This window comes from Saccostrea echinata, unplaced genomic scaffold, assembly GCF_033153115.1.
Source record: "Saccostrea echinata isolate AGI-Se365-2 ecotype Australia unplaced genomic scaffold, CSIRO_AGI_Sech_v1 ptg000086l, whole genome shotgun sequence".
Taxonomy (NCBI): Eukaryota; Metazoa; Mollusca; class Bivalvia; order Ostreida; family Ostreidae; genus Saccostrea; species Saccostrea echinata.
In genome coordinates this window covers 3,036,853-3,064,850 of record NW_026889835.1, presented here as the reverse complement: position 1 = coordinate 3,064,850, position 27,998 = coordinate 3,036,853, and the positions used below count along the sequence as shown (strand labels likewise).

The 27,998-nt window shown below is 34.6% G+C and overlaps 1 protein-coding gene across 1 annotated transcript in view; it reads left to right on the top strand.

Moving 5' to 3' along the window:
* LOC133177099 (ciliogenesis and planar polarity effector 1-like) overlaps positions 1–27,998 on the top strand; it is an 83,676-nt gene that overhangs the window by 52,073 nt on the left and 3,605 nt on the right. The window contains exons 18-36 of the mRNA XM_061312192.1: positions 78–245; positions 9,204–9,434; positions 14,717–16,077; positions 16,191–16,277; positions 16,433–16,784; positions 16,989–17,780; positions 19,849–19,958; positions 20,051–20,093; positions 20,313–20,454; positions 21,676–21,806; positions 21,912–22,029; positions 22,678–22,814; positions 23,061–23,344; positions 24,370–24,514; positions 24,775–24,980; positions 25,638–25,781; positions 26,062–26,308; positions 26,853–27,321; positions 27,596–27,919. Coding sequence (XP_061168176.1) covers positions 78–245; positions 9,204–9,434; positions 14,717–16,077; positions 16,191–16,277; positions 16,433–16,784; positions 16,989–17,780; positions 19,849–19,958; positions 20,051–20,093; positions 20,313–20,454; positions 21,676–21,806; positions 21,912–22,029; positions 22,678–22,814; positions 23,061–23,344; positions 24,370–24,514; positions 24,775–24,980; positions 25,638–25,781; positions 26,062–26,308; positions 26,853–27,321; positions 27,596–27,919 — 5,491 coding nt within the window. The remainder of the gene's footprint in view (positions 1–77; positions 246–9,203; positions 9,435–14,716; positions 16,078–16,190; positions 16,278–16,432; positions 16,785–16,988; positions 17,781–19,848; positions 19,959–20,050; positions 20,094–20,312; positions 20,455–21,675; positions 21,807–21,911; positions 22,030–22,677; positions 22,815–23,060; positions 23,345–24,369; positions 24,515–24,774; positions 24,981–25,637; positions 25,782–26,061; positions 26,309–26,852; positions 27,322–27,595; positions 27,920–27,998) is intronic.

Sequence of the window (27,998 nt, the reverse complement as noted above, 5' to 3'; positions counted from 1 at the left end):
GGTTTTATATAGGTTATGTTAGACAATATTGCTTTGCAGAAGAGTGCAAGCTTTTATACAGGTTATATAACTTACAGGATAAGAAGTCAGTGGAGGTACAGGGGGAGAGCACTTTGAGGTTCCAGGCTTCCTCCCTGATTCAACTGATCCTCGTAGTTCTGAACAGTGCTCACATTTCCCTCCCTGTCACACGCTGGTACATACAGGAACTCAGCACAATCCAGGAAAGGGCTGCTCAATTCAAGGTAAATAAGGGATGTTATGTAGTTTGTTAAGTTTTACATTCATTTAAATGTTACTTTGTACATAAAGAATAATGTATACATGTAGATTAATTGACAAAAATCTGTATAAAGATTCTACAGTCATGCTTTAATATTCATCTTAGAGAAGAAACATGTCCTTTAATATTCTTTACATGTATTTGGTCATTATAGTAGCTCAGACGACCTTTTGCCATCTGTGTTTGTCCTTCTGCCATGCATTGGACTTTTCAATTTGGATGAATTTTCATCCTTTTTAAGATGGTTAACAAAGAATTATCAGGAAAAGAATATTCTGCAATTCTGAACATTGCTGAGGGAAAAAGTTTTTCTTTTTTAAAAAAGCTCATTTCTGAAGACTGCAGTCTGATTGCATTTTAAAAGTATGAGGTAAATTCAAATAAAGAACAAGGTTCACTTAGGGCTTTTTTTTGTTTTGCCCTGTGAATTTCAAAACTGCTCAGTTTTAGCTGAAAATACAGTCAAAACTTGTAATGAAGAACCCGATGGGACCGAAAAAAAACTTCGAGATATCTGAGGATTCGAGATACCAGGGGTAAAATGCTTAGCGAATAAGTGGTTGGGACTTCTAAATCACATTACATTAGATTTCGCTTGGACCCTTGGCAACTGCAAACTATCAAAAATGACGTAATTTTAATTAATTATGACGTCATGAACTGTGTCATTATCCTGAAAATTTCTTCAAAAATAGTCAAAAGTTTAAGCTGTTTTTCATTATTTTGCATGGAACCCAACCTCTGATCCAAAATGCCTAATTAAGAAATAAATAAGTTAAAAAACTTCTCTGGGAAATGAAGTGGGTCAGTCACATGATCAAATCCTGTGAAGGCCGAAGGCTTTCTCAGAAGATTTGGTCACGTACCGACCCACTTCATTTCCCAGTGAAGTTTTTAAACTTGTTATTTATTACTTATATATACATTTGAGACGGACAATTGAATATAATCGAATATAAATATTGCACGAACTGTTCGTCATAGATTTTGACAAATTACGCAAGGTGTAAATCGGCTTGAAAAGCAGTTACGCTTCAAATACATCTGGCAAAGGATTCTGTTTTGAAGGGAATATTCTGTGAAAGGCTACTTGTGATCAATTATAGTGAGCATATTGGTGTCTGGGAATTTTTATATTCGTGAGAACCCATATTCGATGTTAAAAAAACACAAGAAACACGTCCGATGTTTGATAATAAAAAGTTGGAGGAATTTTGGTCGGAAAGGGATGGATGGAGACACTTGTCCGGACCAGTTAACTTGGAATCAAGTTTAAAATTTGATCAGAAACATAAAATCTACGATTTCAATAAGGCATATTTATTATGATGTTGACACGGAGACACAGGCGACAGCTTACATTGTTAAGACAACGATCTCGATGATGGAGGTGTGCCTACCGAACTTCCGAAGTGCAGTGTTTGTCAGCTGTTTGTGGTGTAATTGCATAACATTGATATTCTCCAACAGATTTTCAAATTTATTGTGAGTAAAGTTTAATGAAAAAAAAATGTAGCATTCAGAGGTCTACAAGAAAAATAAGGGTAAATGTTGAGACTATGCAGCTCAGACATGAGATTTATAACATGTAGTTTTCTATTCTCTATGTAAAATCGATCAAGAACTGTATTAATTACTCGTTTACATTGTAAATAAAATGATTATTATTTTACTTGAGTATTTTGTACATTTTTATGCATGAAAAACATGCTATATTTGCCACAGGGTCTTGAGACAATCTTAGCAAAATCGGGTATATAGTAGCTCCCCTATTATACTATATACCCGATTTTGCTAAGATTGTCTCAAGGCCCTGTGATATTTGCTACAGTCCCTGAAACGTTCTACTTTCCCATTTTTCCGTTCGCTCACCGTTCGTTCAGCGTGCGTTCACCGTTCGTTCACCGTGCGTTTAGCGTTCACTCTCCGTTCACAGTTTTGCGTTCAGCGTTCACCGTGCGCTCGCGTTCACCGTTCACAAAGCGTTCAGCGTTCGCTCTTCGTTCGTTCACTTTGCGTTCACCTTGCGTTCAGCGTTCACTTATCGTTCAGTCTTTATTGTCATTCGGAACTCCGAAGTGAAAGGACTTATCTTTTTTAGAGTAAGGATTTACAGGTTTTGAATTAAATAATTAACATATCGTGTTTAAAGAATCATTATTTCATGGGGAAAAAATTATCTACAATATTTATTTTTATTATCCTAACTTAGCTCTAAGGTTATTTACTAAATTTATATGGAAAATAAATGTTGTTATAAGTCCATGTACAGTGTATGTACGTGTACCTATGTAGAACGATGCTGAAAAATTAAATCTAAATACAAGGCAAAATACAGATACTAGCACTGCGACATTTTGTCGTTATGTTAAAGACGACAAATCGTTAATGGATAGATAATAATCGAGTCAATTAATTTATGCAATTAACTGCAGCAAAAATACGACAATATTTATTTCTAACACATTTTTTTAAAAAATAATACAGAAATACATTAGAACTAGTTCTGAGAATTATAAAGAGTACTGCAGATATCCAGTTTATTAAATATCTTTAGAGCGAATTAAATTGATAGTGTGGTTTTAAAAAAATATCTGTTTAAAATGTAATACATTGTAGAATTTTTTCCTACTTTACATATATAAAGTCTTTAATTAGAGAGAGAGAAATGCCTTTATAACATGATTATCATTAACATAACCAAGGTGATTCTCCAGTGATGATATTTTTCACCATAACATTATATGTTTGCCATTCGACATAATTAAGAGCCCCCCCCCCTTTTTCCCCTAAATAGGTTACTTCGTTAGTATTTCCAGTATATCTTAATTAACATTTAAAAAGAAGTTAATGTGTTTTGTAGCACAAAAACTTCAGTCTAAAAACAAAAATGCATCTAAACAAAGTCATTAAACAATATAATAGTAGTTCAAGATATACATGTGCCGGCGGTGATATTTTAAATTAGCAAGGAGCATGTTTCAAATTCAAGCGGCTTAATCATTCCAAGTGTTTACTCCCAATGTATTTTATTCATTTATTACTTTTTTTAAGAAAGGTTGGAATCAGATCTAGAAATGATAAGAAAAAATGTTAAAACTTCTTGGAAATACTAACACTTTGCCTTCCGTGTGACGAGACTTTCACACCTGCACAGTGTCGAATGATTTTGATTGACAGGTCAAGCACGTGGACTTCGTGTGAACTTGAAGCAGGAAAATAAAAACCGATTATGACTGTAAAACAAATGGATCTCTTGATAAAAAATGGTTACTTTCACTGTCTGATATATTTTGAAAAAAATTAAGAATTTTTGTTTGATATAGGTAAACACATTCGAGGAAAGGGGGGGCTAAAACCGAATATCTCTCTCTCTCTCTCTCTCTCTCTCTCTCTCTCTCTCTCATATTTGTCTGTTTAATAAAAACTATGACAGCATATTACTTAAATATCAAGTTGTGAAAATTTAATCTATAACAAAAAATATGAATGCCTCTTTGTATCATCTTGTCCGAGTATAATCACAGCCGGGAAATGTACAGATACATGTAGAAGTCTACTCAATAAATCATCATAAAAAATAAAACTGACACATAAATATATTATTGCATTAAAATTTTAAAATACTAGTTTATTTATGCAATAAACGCCCACATACGTTTATAAGATATTTTAATTTTTTTTCATTATTTTACACAGAATCGCCTTGGCACGGAAATATATGTATGGTTGTTACAACCGCTGCAATTCATTCTATAAGTCCGTAGTTTTCTCTTCTAAAATCCACATTATTTGATTATTATTTATCAAATAAGAATAAACATATTTATTTTACAACTAGATTAATTTTATCTTTTATACAACAGCGTTCGGTAACAATTACAATGTTTTAAGCGATAAAAATCGTGTTATCAAAACTTAATGTGCATGTATCATCTTTCTTAGGACAATTTTCACTGATTTGTTTATTTATTTATTATTTATTTATTTTTTTAGCACAATGCATAAGAATACAATAGAATAGTTTCAATGCAAGGAAAAGATCAGAGGCATTCCGAATAAATCGTTCATCTTGCGTTCACCGTTCGTTCACCGTTCACTTTGCGCTCGCGTTCGCGCTCTGTTCGCGTTCTGCGTTCGCTCACCGTTCACACTTCGTTCACCAAGTTGCGTTCAGCGTTCACACATCGTTCACTCACCGTTCGCTCTGCGTTCGTTCAGCGTTCGTTCACCGTTCGCTCACCGTTCAAGTGGGAAAGTAGAACGTTTCAGGGACTGTAAGTAGAGTAAGTAATGACCTATGACCTTCGAAAAACTTCATACAGGTATGAAGATATTTGCTCTCTGTATGTTTACATAATAGAGAGATACCACAAATGTATATATTTATATATGAAAGAACTATTTCTGGAGATTATAATGTATGTTTGATTTTTTGGATTGAGAAGTGGACTCATATTTTATTTCTTACACAAATACACCCGTTTTCTGTAAAATTCAAAATCATTACAATTTCACAAAGCCTGTTTTCTAATACCTGGACCCTCAGAGGAATTTTTTTTGTAGGAAATGAAAGCACAAAGTCTCTACTTTATATTGATGTTTGAAATGTGTCATTGGGTCTTGGTCAGTTAATTGGTATATGGGCAGGGCCATTTTATGGATAAAGTTAACCTAGCTCTTTTAGGAACCACTTTCTCAGTTACAGGTAGATTTCTTTGAAAGGGAAGCATATTTTCTCTACAGTACCAATAAAAACTTAGATAGGAATAAAACAGAAAAAAATTTGATTGAAAATAATATGTCTTTAAAAACATCATTCATGGAAAGGAAAAACTAAATAAAACCTCAGAAAGAATATCTCTTGTGCTTTGGTATAACTCTTCAGTGCTGACATTAGATATGTATTATCCAAAATGAAAGACCCAAACAAAAATTTTATCAAGTAATTGAAATACAGTTGAACTTCGGTATCTCAAACACTGATATCTCGAATACCATGGATATGTTGAAGTGATTTGGAAGTCCCAACCCCTTATTCTTTAAGTATTTTACCCTGGATATCTCGAATCATAGGTTATCTCGTTTTTTCTCGGTCCCATTGAGTTCGAGATAACGAGGTTTGACTGTATATTAGCCATCAGTAACAAGAAACAACCTTTGACATTTTCTAATATGCCAGATGAAGGGCCCAGTGGAGGCAGACTATTTATGACTGCATCTGAAATTTTCTATGGCATCTTTCAAGTCAAAAACAATTGTAAAAAAAAAATTGTCAAATTTATACATGCAATACATTGTATACATTACTCAAGCATGATAAATAGAGTTGATTTTGCTGACTCATAGGATAAAAAAAAATAACCATTACTATGGTCTCGAGTTAGTCCTCCTCCCCCACTTCCTCTTTCCTGTAATAGGAATAAGATACTGATTTTTTGGAGAATTTAGTTGACTACAAAGATGACTTGGTCAGGATTTTCAGACCTTACAGACTTAGGCCTGAGACCTCCACATATAGAGGTGTTAATGGACATATCATTAATGTGACATTTTAAAAAATATCATAATGTAACATATCTAAGACAAGTATTTCCCAGAGAGAAAGTTTAACTCTAGCTGGACAATGAATTGGTGTGTGTATACATCAAGGTATTACACACATCAAGGTATTAATGGACATATTAATGTAGGGCATATATTGACATTTTAAAAAATATTATGTCACATATCAAAGCAAGTATTTCCCAGAGAGAAAGTTTAACTCTAGCTGGACAATGAAATGGTGTACTTCCCCTAGAAATTAAAACTGGTAATGTTATAAAATGTTATCAAACTGGGTGACCAAATGTGTGGTAAAATTTGTTAATTAAATGTGGGGGGATTGAAATACCATTGAACTCCACTGCCCAAAGTATTCTGTGCCATGAAACAGAATGATGAATGACTGAAAACACGGAAGTAACCTTAACAATCTCTCAGATATGTATATAAATTAAAGCATGTACTAATTAATACAGATGTTTAGACTAATTCATATACACGCTAATACATTATTAGGTCACCTGAGTCACTCAGGTGACCTATTGCTACTCTTTTCATCCTTCGTCATCCGTCGTTCGTCCGTCGTAAACTTTTGAACATTTTCAGCTTCTTCTCTGGAACCAGCCAACCAATTTCAACCAATTTTGGCATATAGCATCTATGGGTGAGGGGGAACAAAAATTTTGAAATTCGTGGCCCCTTCCCCCCAGGGGCCTGAGGGGTGGGGCCAAAACCATCAAAATTAATGCAATCTTTAAACATCTACTTCTTTACTCCTGGACATCAAGCAGTCAAACTGTTGGCATCATTGTAATAAGCATTGAGCCCTCTACCAAAATCGTGAAATTCATCGCCCCAGGGCCAGGGGTTCTGGTGCTAGGGCGGGGATATATAGATCATATAGTGAAAGTGCATTATTTCTTTGAAAATCTTCTCTTCTCCTGGGTATTATTGAAACAAATACATGGTTACGATAAGCAAGGATGCCTCTTCCAAAATTGTGAATTTCATGACCCCTGGATCAGAGGTTCTGATATTAGGGCGGGGCTCTATTTATTATATAGTGAAAATGCATTAATGCTTTAAAAATCTTCTCTGCACCTGGGCATATCAGAGGCAAAAAGAGTAAAAGTTTTAATAAGGAAGGGTATTTTTACCAGAATTTTGAACATCAGAACCATTTGGTCAAGTGTTCTTGTCCAGGCCAGGGCTCTATTAATTTGTATTCTACTGAGAGGAGTTATTTCCCTTTGCCATTTACTTGTGATAATTAATCACTGTAAATAATGTACTTGAAAGGTTAATAGAATAAGAGAATTATGCAAGAATTTTTATTGTATAATACAAAAAGTACTTTCATAGTTTTAATGATCAGGTAGACTTTAAGTAACAGATAAATAAAAATGAGACAAAAATAACTTGTCTTATTAAATGTTCATCAAAGACCAAGAAAGGCCAGTGTAAGAGATTTCAACAGGGAATTAAAAGAGTACAGAAGCACTGATTATAAGTCTGTCTGGTGAGAGTGATAAATGGGGAACAGATTAGAACCTAATTTTATAATGTACTGTTAATGAACACTAGACTAATTATTTTGTTGATCCTGATCACCCTATTTTTCTTGCTTTTGGACAACAAAGCTTCACCTTTCAGTTCATTTTCTACTCTAGGGATCCTCTAAATTGTTGTATTATACTCAGGTGACCGTTAAGGCCCTTGGGCCTCTTGTTCAAACGAAAACGTGTTTTTGCAAGAATCAAGTGCATTAAGGTAGTCCAATCCTCAGGTTCTGAAAATAAGAAATTGTGTAATTGAAAAGGCTCACAAAAATGTCTCGGAATTCTCTACGTAATGTGTATTTATCCATGATTGTATTTCTTCAAAGTTCATCATTATAAATGGAAAATTATCAAATCTCGGACATATTTTCAGAAAATCAATACATCCTCTTTGCATGTTCTAACTGAAAATTATCAACAAGTATAATTATAAAAAATATATAAAATACTATAGATATCCAGGCATTTGGAGAAAATTACTTGTTTTTAATGCCTATACTGTACTTCAGTCTTCTATTTCAACTGTTATATAAAACATAATGTAAAAAGATTGTGCTATCATTGCAAGACATCACAGATCACTTCTATTTCATATCATGCTAATAAACATTGGTATCTAAGGCTAGATTTAATAATTGTTAAAGGAAATTCCATTTCTCTAAAAATTATTTAAAGCAATATGAGCTGCATTTTTGAGAATTTTATTTTGCTTTTAAAATGTGTTATTATGATAAATTTGTATATAATTCAAACCTTTTTGATCAATTAGACAGAAATAAGGTATCAAATTGCTTCAGAATAAAGGATTCTGTACAATCAAATAATATTATATAGTGTTATATAAGAAATCAATATTGTACAGGACGACAATAATGTAATTTTGCTTCAATCAAAGCTTATATAAATAGTTCTTCCATTGCAAATATGAGCAACAGAAGTTTATAAAAGGTTTTGTTTTTGGTCATTGAAATAGTTAATTACAATTTTGCAACAAAAATTTCTGACATCAAAGTTGCAGCTCATATTGCTTTAGTTTTGTACTTTTATTGGGTTCAAATGTCAACTTTTTACAAGACTGTTTCTAATAAGGCTTCAAAGAATTTTGAATCATATTGAGATGCATGAAATTAAAATTGTTGCACGAAAAGATTTCAATTTCAAGCTTCATTTTGAGCCTTTTTTCCTCAAATAATAAATTTAAGAGTTATCATTCCTGGCTGAGGAGCAGATATCTTTAATTTATGATTGCATTAATTCATTAAAGAGGAATATTGTGCTAAATTTTGAGTGCTTTTATTTATGTTTGTGTACGTATATCAAGATGTTGGTTTCTGATGTCACTGATACATGAATGTGTTGCCTTGGTTACGTATAAATAGATTTAACTGAAACATCTGGGAAATTCTTTCAGAATCCTACTTATCGCATAGTTCTGAAAAAGGGAAAAAAAAAAGGATAATTGGACTGTCATAAATACACAATAGTGCCTTAGAATCTTGAGGAACATATTGTTTCATAGAGTATTCAAAACACTCAGTTTCACAGCTTTTACATATAAATCCTATATTTGATATAGGCCAGTCCAATTAAACATCATGCTTTGGAACATTGATATCTCAAAAACTATGGATATCAATGTCATTTAGAAGTCCCAACCACTTTTGTCTTCGTATTTTACCTTCATTATCTTGAACTCTAATCTTGAAGTTTTTTCTTGGTCCCATCAAGTTTGAGATAATGAGGTATGATTGTTTGTGAAAAAATGGAGCACCTCAGAAAATTATAAAATGCTCAAGCATTTTTCTAATATCTTACAGTCTACCACAGAAGGACCTTGTTTGGAGTTTCCAGAAGTCTTACAACAATTCAAGGAGGTGGAGTCCTCACTAAGACCTTATCTGGAGGTGGATGCTGTAAAACAAGTCCTCCTGGGATTTAGAGACTTCTGTTCACTGTTGTGGCTCCTCCATGCTCGAGATAAACTGTCATTTAATTTACGCAGCCGGGAAAAGTACCTCAATGATGTTAATTATCAGGATTATTTAAGGGTAAGAAATTGATATTTAGTGGTGTATGAAGAAAAGGATAATGTCTGAATACCTTCCTATTCCTTATTCTAAAGTAATGTCTAGACCCTGTAGGAACTCTTCTTTTTTATGAGAATGGAGAGATAGAAGGACTTATTCTGCTTTAGTTTACTACTATATTGCTAATTTGAATTCTACCCTAAACAATCCTATACAATGTAATAAAATTTTCACTAATTATCAGAAACAATGAATCTTGATAGCATTACCTCCACCAAGGTAAAATAAATTTTTAAAAGGATTGATCCTTTAGGTGTATAAAAGGAAAAAGGGCCCATGAAAGAAATATCTGCAAGAAGTATTTATTCAAGCAGCTGCAATTTATAAGAAACAAATTATGAATACCCTGCCAAAATGTGCATTATCAATAGATGTTTCATAAAACCCTCTGGGCAACTGTTTTGGATAAAACATATTAGGTTTTTGTCAACAAACTCTAAATCTTAATGTAGTTGTATTTTTAGCTCTTCTGAGCCAAAGGCTCAAAGAGCTAATGCCATGGCCATTTGTGCGGTGTGCGTAAACTTTTTAGAATATGGGCCATAACTCAAGAACCCCTTGGCCAATTATTGTCAAATTTTTCACAGGGTATCCTTGGCCCAAGGGCTCCCATTTGTACTAAAACTAGGGTTGTGACCCTTAAACAAGGGGAGATAATTAGGAAAATAGAAACAAAAGGACGGGGGCCTGTTTTACGAAAGAACTTATGACTAAGACCAACATTTAATTCTGCTTCTTGCTTTCTAATTTACATTGATTTGAAAATGCCTTTAGTTTTTTAAAAAAGAGTTTATTAAGATATTTGTATGCTAGGAATTTCAAACATAATAAATAATTTTGCAAAATTTTACACTCAACTAAAGTTTTGGTCTTATTCGTAAGTTCTTTTGTAAAACGGGCCCCAGGTTGCTAAAAAATATTCTTCTCAAGAACCACTGGGCAGATTATCACCAAACTTACACAAAAGGATGAGGATATGTTGTAGATTGAAAATTGTTCAAGGCATCACCCTGGGGCAAAGGGTGTGGTCTCATGGTCACTTCAAAGTTTACCAAAAATTACATTTTATTAAAATGTTATATTTTGCTTACTATAAGGACTAGGATCATCAAATCTTGTCAGTTGATGCATCTTAGGACGTCATATCATGTTGACTCAAAAGTAGGTCACGGTGACCTACTTTTTAAATTTTGCGACTTTCTTTTTCAAAATGATTTAGAGGCATATTTTGAACAATTTAAGGCCTATGATCATCAAACTTTGTCAGTTGATGCATCATGGGTCCTCGGAGTACGTCAATTAAGAAGTAGGTCACCTTGACCTACTTTTTGAATTTTATGGCTAATCTTTTTCAAAACAATCAAGGTCATTAATTCGAATACCGAGAGGTTTAGAATCATTAAATCTTGTAAGATAATGCATCTTGGGGCCATAAAACATATTTATTAAAAAGTAGGTCACAGTGACCTACTTTTTGAACTTCAGACATTCGATTTCAAAGCGTTTTAGAGGCATAATTGGATATTTTTAGGCCTATGATTATAAAACTTTGTAAGTTAATGCATCTTGGGTCCTCAAAAAACGTCAACTGAAAAGTAGGTCACTGTGACCTACTTTTCAAATTTTATGGCTATATTTAAATATTTCAAGAACCTTATTGGCTTAAAATAATCAAACTTTGTCAGTTGATGCATCTTGGGTCCTCAAAGTATGTCATCTGAAAAGTAGATCACTGTGACCTACTTTTGAAATTTTATGGTTATAATTTTAAAAATATTTTAGGTATTAATTGGCTTAGAATCATCAAACTTAGTTGATGCATCTTGGGTCCTCAGAGAATGACAAGGGATAAGTAGGTCACCATGACCTACTTTCAGGTACTAATTGGTTTAGAATCATCTTGGGTTCACAGAGTGCTTTATCTAAAATGTAGGTCATGATGACCTACCGTTGGAATTTCAAGGCTTTATCTAAATACATGTATACAGGATACTTAGAGGCTTCAAGTAGAAGTGATAGGTTGTACAGTTTATCAGAAGAGCGATTCAAGGCCCTTGGGCCTCTTGTTTTCAGTTGCTTGAGGTGTTAAACAAAATCAAAACTTAAGATTTAAAGATGTACAACACAATGGGGGAGATAACTCGCACAATTTCATATAAACGCTTAACGTAACATCAAATTTGATGCTAATTGTTAAGCATCAAAATGATGAGCAATATGATCCTAATCTATTTAAAAGGAAAATGGAATTGGGAGTTTTGATTATTGTTTCTTTTTGTTTACACTGTAGTGTAAATGAAATATACATTCATATTACCAGTCTATCTTATAATAAGGAAAATACAGTGCCCACTGTTCGAAGGAGGGAGGGGGGCTTCTTGTTTGAAGTAATGAAGATGCTATATATAAATGTTCCATTTACATCATAGAGGAGTTGATGTTCATGCACTGTTGTGTGTTCACTTAAAAAATAATAAAATAAATATTCAGTTTTGCAAGCTGAATTCATGTACTCAGGTATGCAGCATTTCATGCAAATTGTGTAGTGAGAATGTACTGTTCATGCAGTGTGCATGTGAGGTAGGCCCTAGTAGCATGTTACAGGGTCTGTATAAATAAATATCATTAATTACAAGATTAATTTGGAAGTCAGCTACATGAAGAGAGTATATTTTTCAAAATTAAATAAAAAGGTTTTTCATAAAAATATTTTAATTGGAAAACACACATTTTTTAAGATTATGATGAACCATAGTTTTTCAATTTATGTTCCTTAAAACTGCTTCTGTCTATGTGTACCACAACAAAATTTCTTTATTTGTGTCTTTAATGGTCAATTCAGTGATTCAACAAAGTTAAACAACTAGGCTAACCAGACTTTTTTGAAAGTCATGGATTTTTATAGTCATTTGGTTGATAATTTCTTCTCCTGTGAATAGTCAAAGGGAGGTGCATTGTATTACTTTTGGAGCTTCTGTCCAAAATGACTCAAATGATTTTATCCAAAGTGTGCATACACATATTAGATATAATCATGTTTAAAATGAAGAAAAAGAACAAAAATTAAATGACAGGAATTTTTGGGGGTAAGTGTGTTGTACATCTTTAATTGAAAGGCTGTGTTTTATTGGAAAGTGTTTTTATCGACTGAATACGTACACATTTTTTCATAAAGATTTTTGCTGTATTAACTGTTAATGAAATTAACAAGTTTTCTCACAGTTGTTATATCATGTTTCTCCCATGAACTTTAGTTTACCGACTGTTGAACCTTGACGAGTTAAAAATAAATTAAGCCTCTCCCAGGTGATAATTGAAATTTCATGTTGCATATGTTGATATTTATGTAATGCTCATTGATGTAGGATATTGAAGGACAGTCAGTGAAGCTGTACTTTTATACCCTTGCATGTTATACAATAAGAAGTAGGAGTAAAATACCTATGTTTAATACTGTAAAATCACATATTTTCGTGGGGTCAAGTTTTTGTGGCTTGAGGAAAAACTATGGGTTCCTGGGGATTTGATTTTGTGGATGAAGAACATGAGTAGTTATGTATATGACATTTTACATTTCGTGGTGACATGAATTCGTGGGTCTCTTCATACCTCAAAAACAACGAAAATAAAACCCCCATGAAAATTAGTAATTGTAAAAGATTAAATAAAGAATTAAACATGTCTAATTATTTTGCAATACATGTATTTCTTATGTATAGTATTCTCAAAAAGAAAAATAAGAATTAAGAAGTTCAGAAAATGATTTTTACGGAATAATTGTCATATTTTGGTTTCATGATGTGATCAAGCAGTAGGCTTGCACAATAATTTATCAGGCAAGCCAATTGCTTGATTATCGTCATGAAACCAAAAAAATTTGACAGTTATTCCTTATATTTACATGCTCTTTATTCCATAAATTCTTGTGCTACAAGGCCCACCTACTTCTGTCATTCTCTGTCCCGCCCTGCCCTGCACATGATTTTTTTTTTTTACCAAGCCTATTGATGGACCAGTAGCTTTATGTAAAAATCAAGAATTTTTACTATTTGTAGTTTTATCTTAGACAAAGAAATTTAAAAATGTAAATATTCATGAACCAATGAAATTTAAAATATTAAGGACATTGGCAAGTCAGGGTTTTCCGAGAAAAAAGGTTTAATACATGGGTTTTTTCACTTATAAAATAGTGATTGAGAGTGATCTCCTGTGTAGAATTCTCTAAGCGGTGAAAACCAATAAAGCATATGTTATAGAAGTAAACAGAAACGTGTACTTCCTTCAACGGGTAGAATCATCTATACAGCAAGAAAAGTAGTAATGGCTTTGTTGTACATTGTATTCAGGGGACAAAGAGCCACAGGTCATCATTTACCTTAGTTATGCTCAGTTTGCTGGGAAAGGCAAAGATGTGACATACGCTGAAAGGTAGACCGACTGAGATCAGTTCTTAGGTTGTGTGATGGAAGCAGCATTTAGTAACTACAAATAGAAATTAAAAATAAATCCATGCCAATATTTTTATGACAATGTGTATTCAATCAATTCAGTCAATTACATGATAGAAACAATCAACCAGTCTCTTGACCATTATGAATAATATAATTATAACTGTTAAGAGAAGTAACTCAAAAATAAAGATTGGTGCCAGTATCTTCATGTCTTGTTTCTATATTAACATTTTCAGCAAAAATATCTAGGAGTCATAGGAAATGAAGATACATTGTGCAATAATGCATATAATACAAAACTATATGAAATAAGTGGATTTAGGAGAAATATTATGGTGAAAAATTATGTAGGTCCCTTTTATCAACATTTCAGATAGGAAATGCATTGAGAATTGTAAAAACACTGATAAGACAAAATCTGAAAAAGAAGGTTGGCTTGGTAGATTAAACAATCCAGAATATAGCATGTTTAGTAATTAAACCTACTCAAGAATTCTTGAAAAATTCTATACAATATCTAGGAACATTGCCAATGTCCTTAAATAATAAAAAATTTAAACTTAAGTATATTAATTGTACCAACGTCCTAATGGTTTGCAATGAATTTGAAGCAGAAATTTAGTTATCAATGTTATCAATGTCATTTTGTCATGATTGAGGGTACAAGGTATTGTTTAGAAGAAGAAATCATTGTCTTTTAAAGAAATCTATTATTTATTAATTTCTAAATATTGCAGTAATGCATTGGCATTTTAATATCTTATGTTTTAAAGTAGAACTTCGTATTGACAGGAGAGCTGGGAGTCAAAGGAAGGTGAAAAATGGAACAAAGAGTGCTTCTCAACGCTTCAGTGGGCAGTTCACATGTTGACCTTCAGTCGGTTCCTCTCCGATGAGGGATGCATCTACAAGGTCATTTTGTCCCTTCTGTTAGAATTCCCCCCTTCAGAAGACACAGCAGATATCTTGGCAGAACATTTTTATGACATTGAGATTTTGGATGCTGAGGTGCAGGAAAAATTGGAAAAATTTCTTAATGACTGGCAGGCTGTGTTTATAGAACCAGAGGATGATGGGAAATCGGCTAAGCCAGAGCAGGAGGAGGAGGATGAAAATGACGGGAGAAAATCCGTTACATTTTACCAGGCTTCACCCAGAGGGCAGTCACTATCAATTTACTTTTCCAAGCAATGTGAAGCAGTTCTCAAAGTACTCAAAAAGAAGAGGAAGGTTTTTGGAGCTTTTGAGGAGTTTGTGTTTGACAGTAGTGGTAGAATGCCAGCTGGGAGCCTTACATCTAGTCTGCCTCAAGAAATGTTAGGATTCTGCATTGGATCCAGACCCTTTGAGACAAAACTGTCATATTTAGAATTCTTGGACACATTCTGTGCCATCTCTTTTATCAAAGTGGAGGATTTTGAGAAACAAAGCACTACAAAACCTTTTCCACTTCTCATGCCATTTGCTGAAAATATCTGCTCTAAAGAGTTTGAAGATCTGGATAAAATCAGCAAACCCAGTGATGTTAAGACAAACTTAGTGGTTATGTCTTCTCCAGGAAGGGTGAATAGAAGTCAGGGTCAGAATGTTGGGTCTGCAGAACAAACAGCTTCCCCTTCACAGGCCAAGGCAAAACTGACAAACCTAGCATCCAAATTTTACCAGTCAGAGGAAGCTTTGTACAGAGGTCAAGATGTCAGTAGTGAAAACCTATGGTCGGTGGAGGCAGATTTTGGTTCGAGATATGCCCGCCTTCAAAAGTGCTTGGACTGGTTAGCTGTGTGGTGCAAAAAACAACATTCACTAGGACTGCAATGGAAAAGTGAACAGGACTTGGAGTTCCGACCAACCATGAAGATTGATGTTTCACCACGCCTTGTGGTTCTGGCACTTTGGCTACTAGAAAATAAGTACAGTACAGCTCGAAAATCTGCAACTAAGAGTATGACCCTGAGGGAGAGTAGAAAAATGACAGACCGACAGTCTTTGGATAACCTTCTGGTACAGGTGAACTCAGAAGTGACAGGGGCATTGCAGAAGAAAACTCGGCGACCAAGGCGGAGAGCTGACCGTCCAGTCAGAACCAGTTTAGACCATGAACCAGACCAAGAAGCCAGTCAGATGCACTCAGCATATGAGGAATTATTAAATGGGTATGTTACAGCAATCTGTTGATAATTAATATTATAGCACTGCTTAATTTCAATATAAGATTGTATTACATATTTGTAATTAAAATGAAAGCATTTTAACATTCTTTTCATAGCAAGGATGAAAGCAGTTCTCTGGAAGTTAGCTCCCTTGACCAAGAGGCTTTTACAAGAGAGTTTCAGGCCACAAGTTCACATATCAAGTAATGCTCCATGACTAACTTTTTCATTGATCATATTCTCAAATGAAACATTTATAGTGGCTGTTTTAGGTCAAAGTTTGTTTCTAAATAATGAATGATGCTAAACATATCATTACATGTATTGAAAAGTAATTTTTTTTCCATCTTTACAACAGAACAGGAAGCAGACCAAATTCCAGGGAAAGATATGTTGAATATGAGGACTCTTACAGAAATATAAATGTAGATAGACAATTTTCTAGTAGAAGAATCCCAAGCAGACAGGATTCTACAAATGGCAGTGATACTCTCAGACAATCAACATATGATGAAAGCAGACAATCTAGGGATAGGAGGAGTTCTGGGAGAAGGTCACCACAGGGCAGAGGTCAATCTCCCAGACATAGAGGTCAACCAAGTCATTTGTCCCAACAAGAATATCAGAGACAACCAAACTCCTCTGTTCCTGGCAACTTGGCTTCTGAAATCCAAAGTATCATCAGAGGGGAGCTCAGAAAGATGATGGAGGTAAAGTATTTATGTTATTGAAGTTTAGCATGGATATATGATGATAGAATGGTTTTTATTGATGGAAGGACTCTACTGATCTTGCCTCAACTTATCTGCTTACCAAGGAAGAATGTAAATACATGTGTAATAGTAAAGATGTAGCTGAAGAAGAAGGTAATTGTTACATTTTTGCTGTACATTTTGTTTATAATCTTTATCTAGGCACAGCACAGAAGCATGATGGCTATGATGGGAGCTTTAGAGGATCCACTGGAGGAACCAGTGACTCCTCAGAGACAAGCTGTATATCGCAGTCCTCCGGGAAGAAATGACACAAGGAACACTATGGTTCTAGAGGAGCTAGAAACAACTCAGGAAAGGCAGAGGGCAAGGAGAAGATCACCCAGAAGGAGACAGGATTCTCCAGAGGACCAAAATAGACATCAGAGAAGGCATTTACATGAAGGGAGAAGCAGGTCGCAAGAAAGATTCCCACGTACTGCAGATGATCCCGATTTTATTCCAAGATATCTTAGAGTGGAAGCAGAGAGAGATACTGAGGAGGAGCCATTCAGATTGCCTCCCATTCCAATGCCAGCATGGGCTGAGGAGCCTCAGAGACCTTTACAAGAGGACCACTATGACATCCCTCTGCTTCATCTGGACAGGGGTGGTGCTCCTCCCATGGTTTACAGAGAACCACAGAGGACACCTGACTATAATGTATCCCATTTCTCCCCAAGTCCAGTATCTCACCCTCCTCCCTCATATCAAGAGAGCTTTTTTATTCCACCTGTTACTCAGAAACCTGAGAGACAACCTCAGATGGTGCCAGAGTCGATTGAAATGCCTCTGCTAAAGTTAATTCCAGAAGACAAACCTTTCCTGGGGTCTCAGAATGCCTCTAATTTCGGACGTTTGCTGGATCCAGCTTTGCTTGTGGCTCATGAACAGGAACTGCAGCAGAAAGAAACAATGAAGTACAGACATGCCAGGGAGTTTTTCCAACAGCAGGTCAGTTTTATATCATTTGAATTGACCAGATTTTTCTTCTGAATATATTGGTGAAACTTCTCCAAACTGCTTCCCTATCCATTCCCCTGTACAAGCCCCCTTCTCTCAGAATCGATCAATATTGCAAGTCCTGGCAAAATTTTCACAAAACCAACCACCCTACAAAAAAAACAGTAAATATTCCATTTTTATGCCCCCGTATCGAAGATTCTGGGGTATATAGTTTTTGCATTGTCTGTCTGTCTGTCTAGATGTCTGTTTGTCTGTTTGTCCGCAAAAACTATAACATTGCCTATAACTTTTGATTGGTTGGAGCTATTGCTTTCATATTTCACATGTGTATTCCTTGTGACAAGACCCTTCTTGGGTATCATCATATTTGACCTTTTGACCTTGGAGTTTGACCCAGCTTTTTAAAATTTTACTGAACTTTAAGCTTGGCCATAACTTTTGAACGGTTGGTGCTAGGGCTTTCATACTTCACATATGTAATCCTTGTGACAAAACCTTCCTTTGGATACCATCAACTTTGACCTTTTGACCTTGACCTTGGAGTTTGACCTACTTTTGAAAAACTTTAACCTTGGACATTACTTTTGAACAGTTGGTGCTAGGGCTTTCATATTTAAGATGTATATTCCTTGTAAATAGACCTTCCTTTGGATACCAACAATTGTAATCCATTGACCTTGTCCTTGGAGTTTGACCCACTTTTGAAAAACTTTAACCTTGGCCATAACTTTTGAACGATTGTGCTACGGCTTTCATATTTCACAGGTGTATTCCTTGTGAGAAGGCCTTTCCTTGGGCACCATTAATTTTAACCATTTGACCTTGACCTTGATGTTTGTCTTACGTTTGAAAAACAGTATCCTTTTCCATATTTATTCAATGGTTGCTGCTAGGGTTTTCATATTTCACAGATATATACCTTACTTTGGGTACCAACATATTTGATTTGCATTTGAGAAAGTTTAACCTTCACTATAAGTTGTCATACTGGGCATCAGTGTTTCACAAACACATCATGATCCCTATAATCACTGCTGGCAACATAAAACATTTTACTATACAACCTTCTCACATTTTACTTACTCTATGACAACTCCTTGAAAGACAAGTCAACTTTTCAACAACAAGTGAAACTTTTCATCAACAGACAATTTCATGAAAACAACTCATCAAGATGACAAGAACTCATGGATTTGACAATTTAAAAAATGTGAAATCTCTGATTCAGTTGATAGCTCAAAAAGATTGAGTTTTGTTGTTGTCTTGGTATGAAGAGATCCACAAATTCATGACCACCACGAAATGTAGCATTCTAAACTTCTCGAAGCTTCTTCATCCACGAAGTTATCTCCCCTTAAATCAATACTTGTTCCTAAAACCAGGAAAAGATTATTTGATCCCACGAAAAGAGATTTTACTGTATCAACACTCATTGAGATTTATTGAAAAAAGAATATACAAAAACAGCTACGTATTTTTATTACCACAGAGAAAAAAAGGGTGCATAACATTCAATATGAGATGTTATGGACCAAGCCTTTAAGGAAGTAAAAACTTCTTAAATGTCAGGGTGTGAAATGCAAAATATCTAAGTCCTTTTTACTAATGCCCTTATACATGTATACATATTTTCATTCCTTTGTGAAGTGATGGAATTCTATATCATTCCTCCCTCTGCCAGTGAAAATGATAGAATCAGAAAGTGTTCATTTTTTTTTTTTTTTTTTTTTTTTTTCATGCAAGTATTATTGATGATTTGACTTGTTGCTTTGGAGAGTTTTTTTTTTTTGGATTAGCTGACATTTTGATGAATTGTACCTGTCTACGAGTTGTTAGGTAGTGCAAACAGATGTAAGTTAAAAATGAAAATAATAAACAGTAAGCTTTTTGACCCTTTTTGAGCTATTGCACAATAATTTTGTCATTATGCCATGAAAAGGGACATAATGCAACATGACCTGATCATTTCTCAATAACCTATCCACCTCTACAAACTACAGACTGTCAGAACCTTTAATGTTGCTTGATTAATGCATCTTTTGAAAACTCTTTTTAGGTGGAAAATCTGGAAGAAATGGAGCAGAAACAGCTAGGAAGTCAGTTGTTACAGGCTGATTTACATGCTCCGAGGCAGAAAGGCGAGGCTGAAAAGGATAGGTCTCTCAGGTATATTTACAGCTTTATAAATTTGTTCTGAAGATATAACGTCCAGTATACCCTAAGATGACACTAAAAACTTGCATGTACTCTTTTTGAAGGAGAAGAAAGCTCAGGACAACAAAAAAAGAGGACTCTGAAAAAGTAAGCAAAGACTCATATGCTACCAAAAAACATTGATATGTTTTGTACAAGCATGTAGATATACATTTACAGTAGACTGAAATAACCTTTGTACATTACATTCTCTGGTTATGAAGCTAACAACAAACAGGAAAATGAAAGTAAGTACACTAATAATGTATTAGAAAATAAATATGCCTCATAAGATTTCATTATTTATATGTACCGTACATCTTTTAGGCTTCCTCAGAGTCTCCTGAATCTGCTAAAGAGGAAATACCCAAAGAGGCAGAAAGATCTGAAGGGGACGTCACAGAGAAATCAGAGACTGGGGGTGAGGAGGAGGAGGAGGGTATTCATGATGGTTACGCCATCCAACCAGGTCAGAGTCTGAAAGCTAAGGCCATTCATTGAAATAATAATATCAAGATACATGTACTTATAGATCTGTTTCTTTTTAGATGCTTTTAAGGAACAGATCCTGAATCCATGATAGAAATTCTCTCTTTTTAAATAATGTCTTAGTTTATAGGGAAGTAGATAGTGGAATTCATGGTTACAATGTAATAGTGTTCTCTGTTTAATAATAATGTCCCTGACTCCCACAGCTGGTATACTCCCTGTTTAAAAAAAGCTACCCTGGAAAGGGATAGATTTTTCTATTAGAACTTCAGTACATGTATATGTATGTGTACTGTATACATCCCCCTGTAAATGCCTAAGTATGCCTCTGCATGAGGTCATCCCATTGATTTTCCATCTGAAAAGAGGAGCTTTTTATTGTGACATAAAAAGTTACATGAATGTTTTAATATGAAATTATAAGTCAGCATGCAGGGAAATGGAATATTTCTTTACCTAACTCGGAGATAAAGCCACTCAATTTTTTTATGTTAATGTATATATTACATGTTAAACTATTTTTCCTTGAATGCAAATCAAATATCTGTCCCTCTGTTTCAATTTTTGAGGAACTATGGATACTTTTCAGACTCTGCTAAAAACTAGTCTTTTTGGCCTAGTGCTTTTGTCAAATCTATAAGCCCACCAATTTTTTTATCAGCTCAACTGTTTTTGTACATATCAAATTTTAGAATGTTATACAAATGGATCATTATCTTGCTATTTATATTTTTAGAAACTGTAGAATGGTAAATTGTTATTATAGTACAGATCTGTGTCTTTTGTAATTTTTATGCACCCTTGGCCACCCTGAAATTCATACAGAAGAATTTTTTTTAACAGTGTCAAGCCAATCAGGGCTGATTTGGTCAACTTTTCAACAGTAATTTTTACCAGTCTATTAGTTTACTGGAGTACTTGACAATTCATCATTAAACATCAAATTAATTGCAACAGCAAGTATTCTATAATGCACAAGATAAATGTTACAGTAGTAAAAAAAAAAACCCAAACTAACCATTTAGGGGAAAGCATTGTATTGGGCTACATAAACTCTTAGGGAGTATTGCTGGTGTTTTTTATTTTGTCTGCTTTTTGAGGCAAATACAGCACTTCTCTTTTAGGTAGTAATTTTTTTTTTGGAACTGATTGTCAAGCACTTTTTGCTTGCCTTAATTACAATGTGTTTAAAATCCTCCAGGTGCCTTTGAGAATTACCTGCATATGAATGAGGAGGATTTCGAGGCAGACACTAATGCTAGGGTTCAGTACAGGACAGCCATGTTGATGAAGGAACAGCTGGCCAAGGAAAAGAAAGAGAGAAGGAAAAAGGTACAATATCTCAACACTTAAATTAGACAAAAAAATTAGTGTCCAATCAAGAAAAACTTTTGCAGATATCTGAAACAAGATGAAAGTATGCGTCTATATTTGAAGGTTGACTTTGCCATGATGACAAAGAATTATGAGGATGCTCAGATTGAGACAGGGGCTTCATTAGAAATAGACAGTGTGAGAACAGCTGAGGCGGGTACATCAATTACCAAAGATACAGGTAGGCGTGATTCATCATTCCTGGCACCTTACATGGATGTGTTATTACCTAACAAATGGAAAAAAAAACCATTGTGCAAATTACGGTTTTTATTTTACTATGATTGCAATAAAAGAATTTGCTGCAAACGTTATGCTGTTGTGAATATTGTGGACATACCAATATAAGCATTCATATATTAAAAACATGCCATGCACTTTATTAAAACCCTGTTTCCCTATTCTGTGATATAAAACAGTAAATCATTAGGAAATATAAGGTTATAATGACAACAGCATAGAGTTTTAAGGTATGTGATATGTTTGTTATGCGTAATTTCCCATACTTTCTTTGTACTGAAAGATTAATTTTTAAAATCACAAGTATCTAATAATGGGAAGTTCAATGGATGGATTTTAAAACTACAGTGAAATATACTAACAGAAAATCATGAAATTTTAAATATCTGGAATGTTAGATTTTGCTGTAAACTGAAACTTCAACTAAATACCTTTTCAGCATACATATATGAACTATGCACATACATAGTGATTTATTGTTAGGCTTAAGAGATTTTAAATTTTTCTATGTTCTTCGAACTTTTCTATCTATGCATTATCTCAGTGTTAGCCAATATGGAGGACTAGTGATTAGTTTTCATTATTTTAGGTGTGGATCCAATTCGGGAAGCCATTATGGAATACAACAGAAGTCGGCAGGGGAGGGCACTACCTCCAGACATTTTCCTTGGACTGCGATTTGCTGATGCTAATGGCCAACCACCTGCTCCAGATGTTCATCATGGGGTAAGTGAGGTATACCTTAACTTCTGCTTAAATGTTAATAATAACAGACCTGACAAGACATAATTGTTAATGTTTTCGTTTCATAAAAATTTCAATGAAACTGTTTCAAATAGGAGATTTTTTTTTATATGCTTAGTGGTTTATAAGACAAGTGCTTTTTCAAGAATTTTTGTGTGTATGTGTGAGATTGCTGAAAAAAGTTAGTCTTTTTGTATTTTAATGAAGATTTATTTTTGTTTCATGTAGGAAAGACCTAAAGGTCGGTCCTATATCAATGTTGTGGATTTAGATGCCTCGGCTGTACTTCATGACCTTGGCAAACTGCCAGAGAAAGAGGATAAGCAAGGTGATGACCTAAGTTTGGCTCCACAGTCAGTTACCATGGCAACAGCTCAAGGTCGTAATCTGGAAGAACTTGAGGAATCAATGAGAGATGCATTGCAACCCACTCAACCACCTGTGGAACGTCCATTTAAACAGGATTCAGTCACAGTCAGCATGTTTGAATCTCATGTTCCACACCACAACAGGTCTGGGTCTTGTCTCTACTTATATAAATATTTTATTGTACTAACTATTATTGAGTGCTTTTCATGCAGGTTTTCATGAACTAAGATAAACCCTGCAGTCCCACCCCACTTGCTACATGATTGCCCATTTGCTTTGTAATTTTTCCTTAGAAATACATGTATATACAATTAATAGTTTTACAGTCAAGTCGTACACAAACCAACTGGTACATATACCAACTTGTACACATGAAGTCATGTCCTATACAAAACCTAAAAGTAAACATGTAAGTTTTTTTTTCTTGTAGATATATAATGTTGTATACAAAAGTGATGTATAATGTTGTTTACAAAAGTGAGAAGTCAACTTGTACTCAAGGCTTTGTTCTCTTGTTCATATAAAAATTTATAAAAATTTAAAAAAAAACAAAGCAAAACAAAACAAAAATTATATTATTTTCTGTAAGTGATCTAACATCAAAGCACCTGCTTAATTTAGAATTAAATTAAACATTGTTAAAGCAACACTAGCGCTATGGTTTCTTGGATCTATGGCAAAATGCTAATTATGATATGCCCCCACTTTGGTGTGCATTAATGTTGTAAGATACTGCATGTTTTGTAAATGGCTCCAAATTCTCACTGTCATTCTAATAAAGAAAATATAGAAGTAATGTAACATCAGGTAATGATGAAAACTTATTAATAAGATACGGCACTTTATGACAAACGAAAAATTTTAAATATAAATTTTGTAATCTGAGATATTGCTATCAGAGTACATCATACTGTAGAAAGTAAAAGTTAACCTGTACCTGTATTGATTCCTTCATCAAATGAAGAGCATTTTTGGCTTCAAGTTATCAAGTTCTAGTTGACCAGTCATAAGAGAGATGTAAAACCCTTGTGTTTGAGTTGACTTTACTGTTTTGTATGCCACTTGACTTCTTGTGTGTATGAGTTGGTTTGTGAATGACTTGCCTGGACACCAATTGATACAGGAAAGATAACAGTTGACAGAGTTGATGTTATATTGTTCTTTTTAGAGTATCTGTGGCGGTGATGCCAAGAGACAGTGTGGAGGGATCAAGAGGAGCTGTGATTGAGCGTCTCAGGGATATGGGCAGACATATGTCTGCTATTGACCAGATGGCAGCTAATATTGAAAAAGACTTCCATAGTACAAGATTGGTAGGATGTATAAACTTACTGAATTCATTCTTATTTTGAACAAAATATGTATTATTCAGAATATGTATGAAGAAAAATTTCATTGTAAATTATTTATATTAAAAAAAAAAGGTCAGTTTCGAAAGATATACATATAAAAAAAATAATAAAAAAAGAGGTTTAAAAATGTCAGGAACAGATTTTCTGTTGAATTTCTGTGTGGAGATTATATTTAAGTGACATTGACTTTTATTGACCTCAAAACTGAACTGATGATTTAGATGCTGAACACACTGGATACTCTTACAAATGTGGATGACACCAGACCAGAGTCAGAAAAGGACAAAGAGCCTGTACCAACTCCAAAATCCTCCCGCAAATCTGTACGAACACCAAAATCATCCAGAAAATCCCCCACCCCAAGGACTGGGAGATCAACACAAAGGACACAACCCACAACTTCTAGTTTGGAGGAGGAAAAAGAAGGGTAATTTTCCTGCTTCAGAAAAATTTGTAGAATATTGATTGGCTAAAAACAGATCGCAAGATGCCCTGAAATTTTCTTCAGCTGTGATGATGTAGTACTGGAATATATGATGTTCAATGATATTTTGAATGTTCAATGATATTTTGAATGATATTTTTTTTAAGATGTTAACAAATCTTGTTACGTTCTACAGTGAGATAAATTCATAACATAGTTAGTTTATGTCCTAATATGGAGTCATCCAGTGAGTGAAATAGAAATTGGTATTGCGATTCGGCTTCGCCTCTCCCAGATTTCCCTTTCACACCCTGGATAACTGAGTATTAGGTCACAAACTATCTGTATCAAATAATATTTAGGATAAGTAGGATATAACCTACATGAAAATAAAGAAATATAAATGATTTAATGCACTGAATAAAAATTATGTTTTTCATTCAAACAAGTCAAAAGTGAACTTATCTGCTAACTGTTTCTCCACCCCCCCCCCCCCCCCCCCCCCCCATATCTAAAATTAGTTAACTTGCCTGTAAACAGCTTTTCCAATGTAGAAAGAAAAAGAAGCAAAACAACTTGAACATAATAGGTCTTCATGAGAAACTCCCAAAGTTGTGTTTTGGGGCCTTTCAGGATTATTGTTATCTGTTTTATTAACAGCACTGGTGAGCTGGTAAAGATGTCTGGGTTGAGTGGAATCAGTGATATTATAGGAGAAATGGTGGAGAAGGGGGACATTGACTTGGAAGAAGCTGGCTTTACAGAAAACGAGGCGGTGAAACTCGCTGAACGAATAAAAACTAGGTATGGTGTCAGATACTATTGATTATTATTATGTTATTGAACATCTTGAAGAATTTGAAAAAAATGTGTTATAGTTAAAGCTTGATAACAGGTATCAGAATTGGTTTACATATTAGTCTAAAATTAATCATTAGGAAAAAACATCCATCTCGCACAAAAAATAGCAGTTTATTGGTTAAAGATTCAGACCAAAAATTTATGATAGTTTTTTTTGTACCCTTAAGTCCATTTTTTTTTTTTGGAAAAAGAAATGTGAACCCATTTTATTTCATTTCTATAGTGCCAGAACGGACCACACAGAGGAGGAAAGGGAGAGAATCCGCCACAGTCTGGAGATTCTAGAGAAGATGTCCAGAGCCCCAGACAGCAAAGAGGAGGAACAGAGAAGACTTGAAGAAAAGGAGCAGTTGAGGGCATGGATGATTGAGAAACGACACGAGAGAATGGAGGAATACAAAAAGTACAGATTTGAGCTCAGAGAACATGAGAGGAGACCTTTTAAACCAGACACTAGTTCCAATTTTAAGGTATTAGCTATTTTGATCTCCCTAAATCTAAAAATATCATGAGATCTATGTCATCCTCCAAAGTAAGTCTTAATTAACATGATATACTGGACTTCCCTTGCAAATTAATTTTTTTTTACCCCCAAGATTTGTAGAAATTTTGTACCAATTTCATCATATAAATGTTTAAGAAACTTCAAAGTTAGTAGCAAGAAGTGAAAACATGATGTAGATGTAGACTTAACACATGAGGCTAACAGTCTGAAGACATGTACAGCTGTGTATGTATAGTAAAACCGTAATAAAGTATTCAATGGAGGTGTAGATACAGTCAAACCTCGTTATCTCGAACTTGATGGGACCAAGAAAAAACTTTGAGACATCTGAGGATTCCAGATATCAAGGGTAAAATTTTTAAAGAATACATGGTTGGGACTTCCAAATCACTTAGACATATCTGTGGTGTTCGAGATACATGTATCAGTGCTCGAGATACCAAAGTTCAACAATATTTAAAAAAGCATGAAATTATTCATCAGCATTCATGTCTTGCTCAATTATATAGGGAACATTCAAAGTGTCAGAGAAGGGGGCAACAGGGAAAGAAAACATGCAGAAAAGACTCCGAGAGGCACAAGAATTGTTGGGAGACATATTAACAGACAAACCTGAACTCCCACCAGAGTTACCAGCCAGAGAAAGAAGTCCCAGGCGAAAGACATCCAAATCTCCTCCACGGGAGAGAATTCTACACAAGACTTCCCCAGTTAGAGATCGCAGCCCCAAAGTCACCAGTTCAAGGCCAGTGTACAGGCAGCCCAGTCCTAAGAGGCACCAAACTGTCAGAATATCTGCCGAGGTAGAAAAACTGGAATATGATGACATGATAGACGAGGACGAAGAGATTGTACAGAAACAGTCAATCACACCAGCAGTAAGGAGGGCTGCTAGTCCTAAGACACCAAGTAGACATGTGCCGAGACTGAGACTGGTGGATTCTGATGAATTCCTTCAGAGGACTGGTGAAACAACAGGTTAGAATTCCAGATGAAGATATTCAGCATTCTGTGAATACAATAATGTAGCAATTTTGCATTATCAAAAAGTTGTCAATTAAAAAGTTGTCTATTGTGCATATTTGTGGCAACACTGTTTGTAGTGTATGTTTTCCTTTATTCATTTACATTTTACTTGGTGTTAAATCAGATGAAAGTTTTTAGTACACAAATACTGGTGCAAAATAATGTGAATATAATGCATTTGATTGGTTTCAACATACAGTCTTGAATATTTTTTTATATCCTGTAGGAGAGATCTCAGAGTATGCAAGAGCTGTGGAAAGCATGGAGGCCAGTCAGGATATCACTGTGAGGGACAGAGAACCAGAGAAGCAAGAACCAGTCAAGGTGTACAAACAAAAGTCATTCAAAGACATTGTGAGATTGCAGAGACCAGAGGTGACCAGGAAAGCTGCTCGGATCCAGGTGTCAAAGGAACATGTATGTGAGGAAGAACTTAAAGAGGTTAAAAAATATGAGAAAGAAACTCTACCCAAGGCAAAAGAGTCAATTAAGCAAATGATGCAAGGGGAACCAACTGACAGAACCAGTCAAGATCAGCTTACTGTTCAAGGTTAGTGGCTCATAGCAATATATACATGTGCAAAATATACATTTATGTTTTTTTGAAAGAAAGAAAAATAGGAAAAATA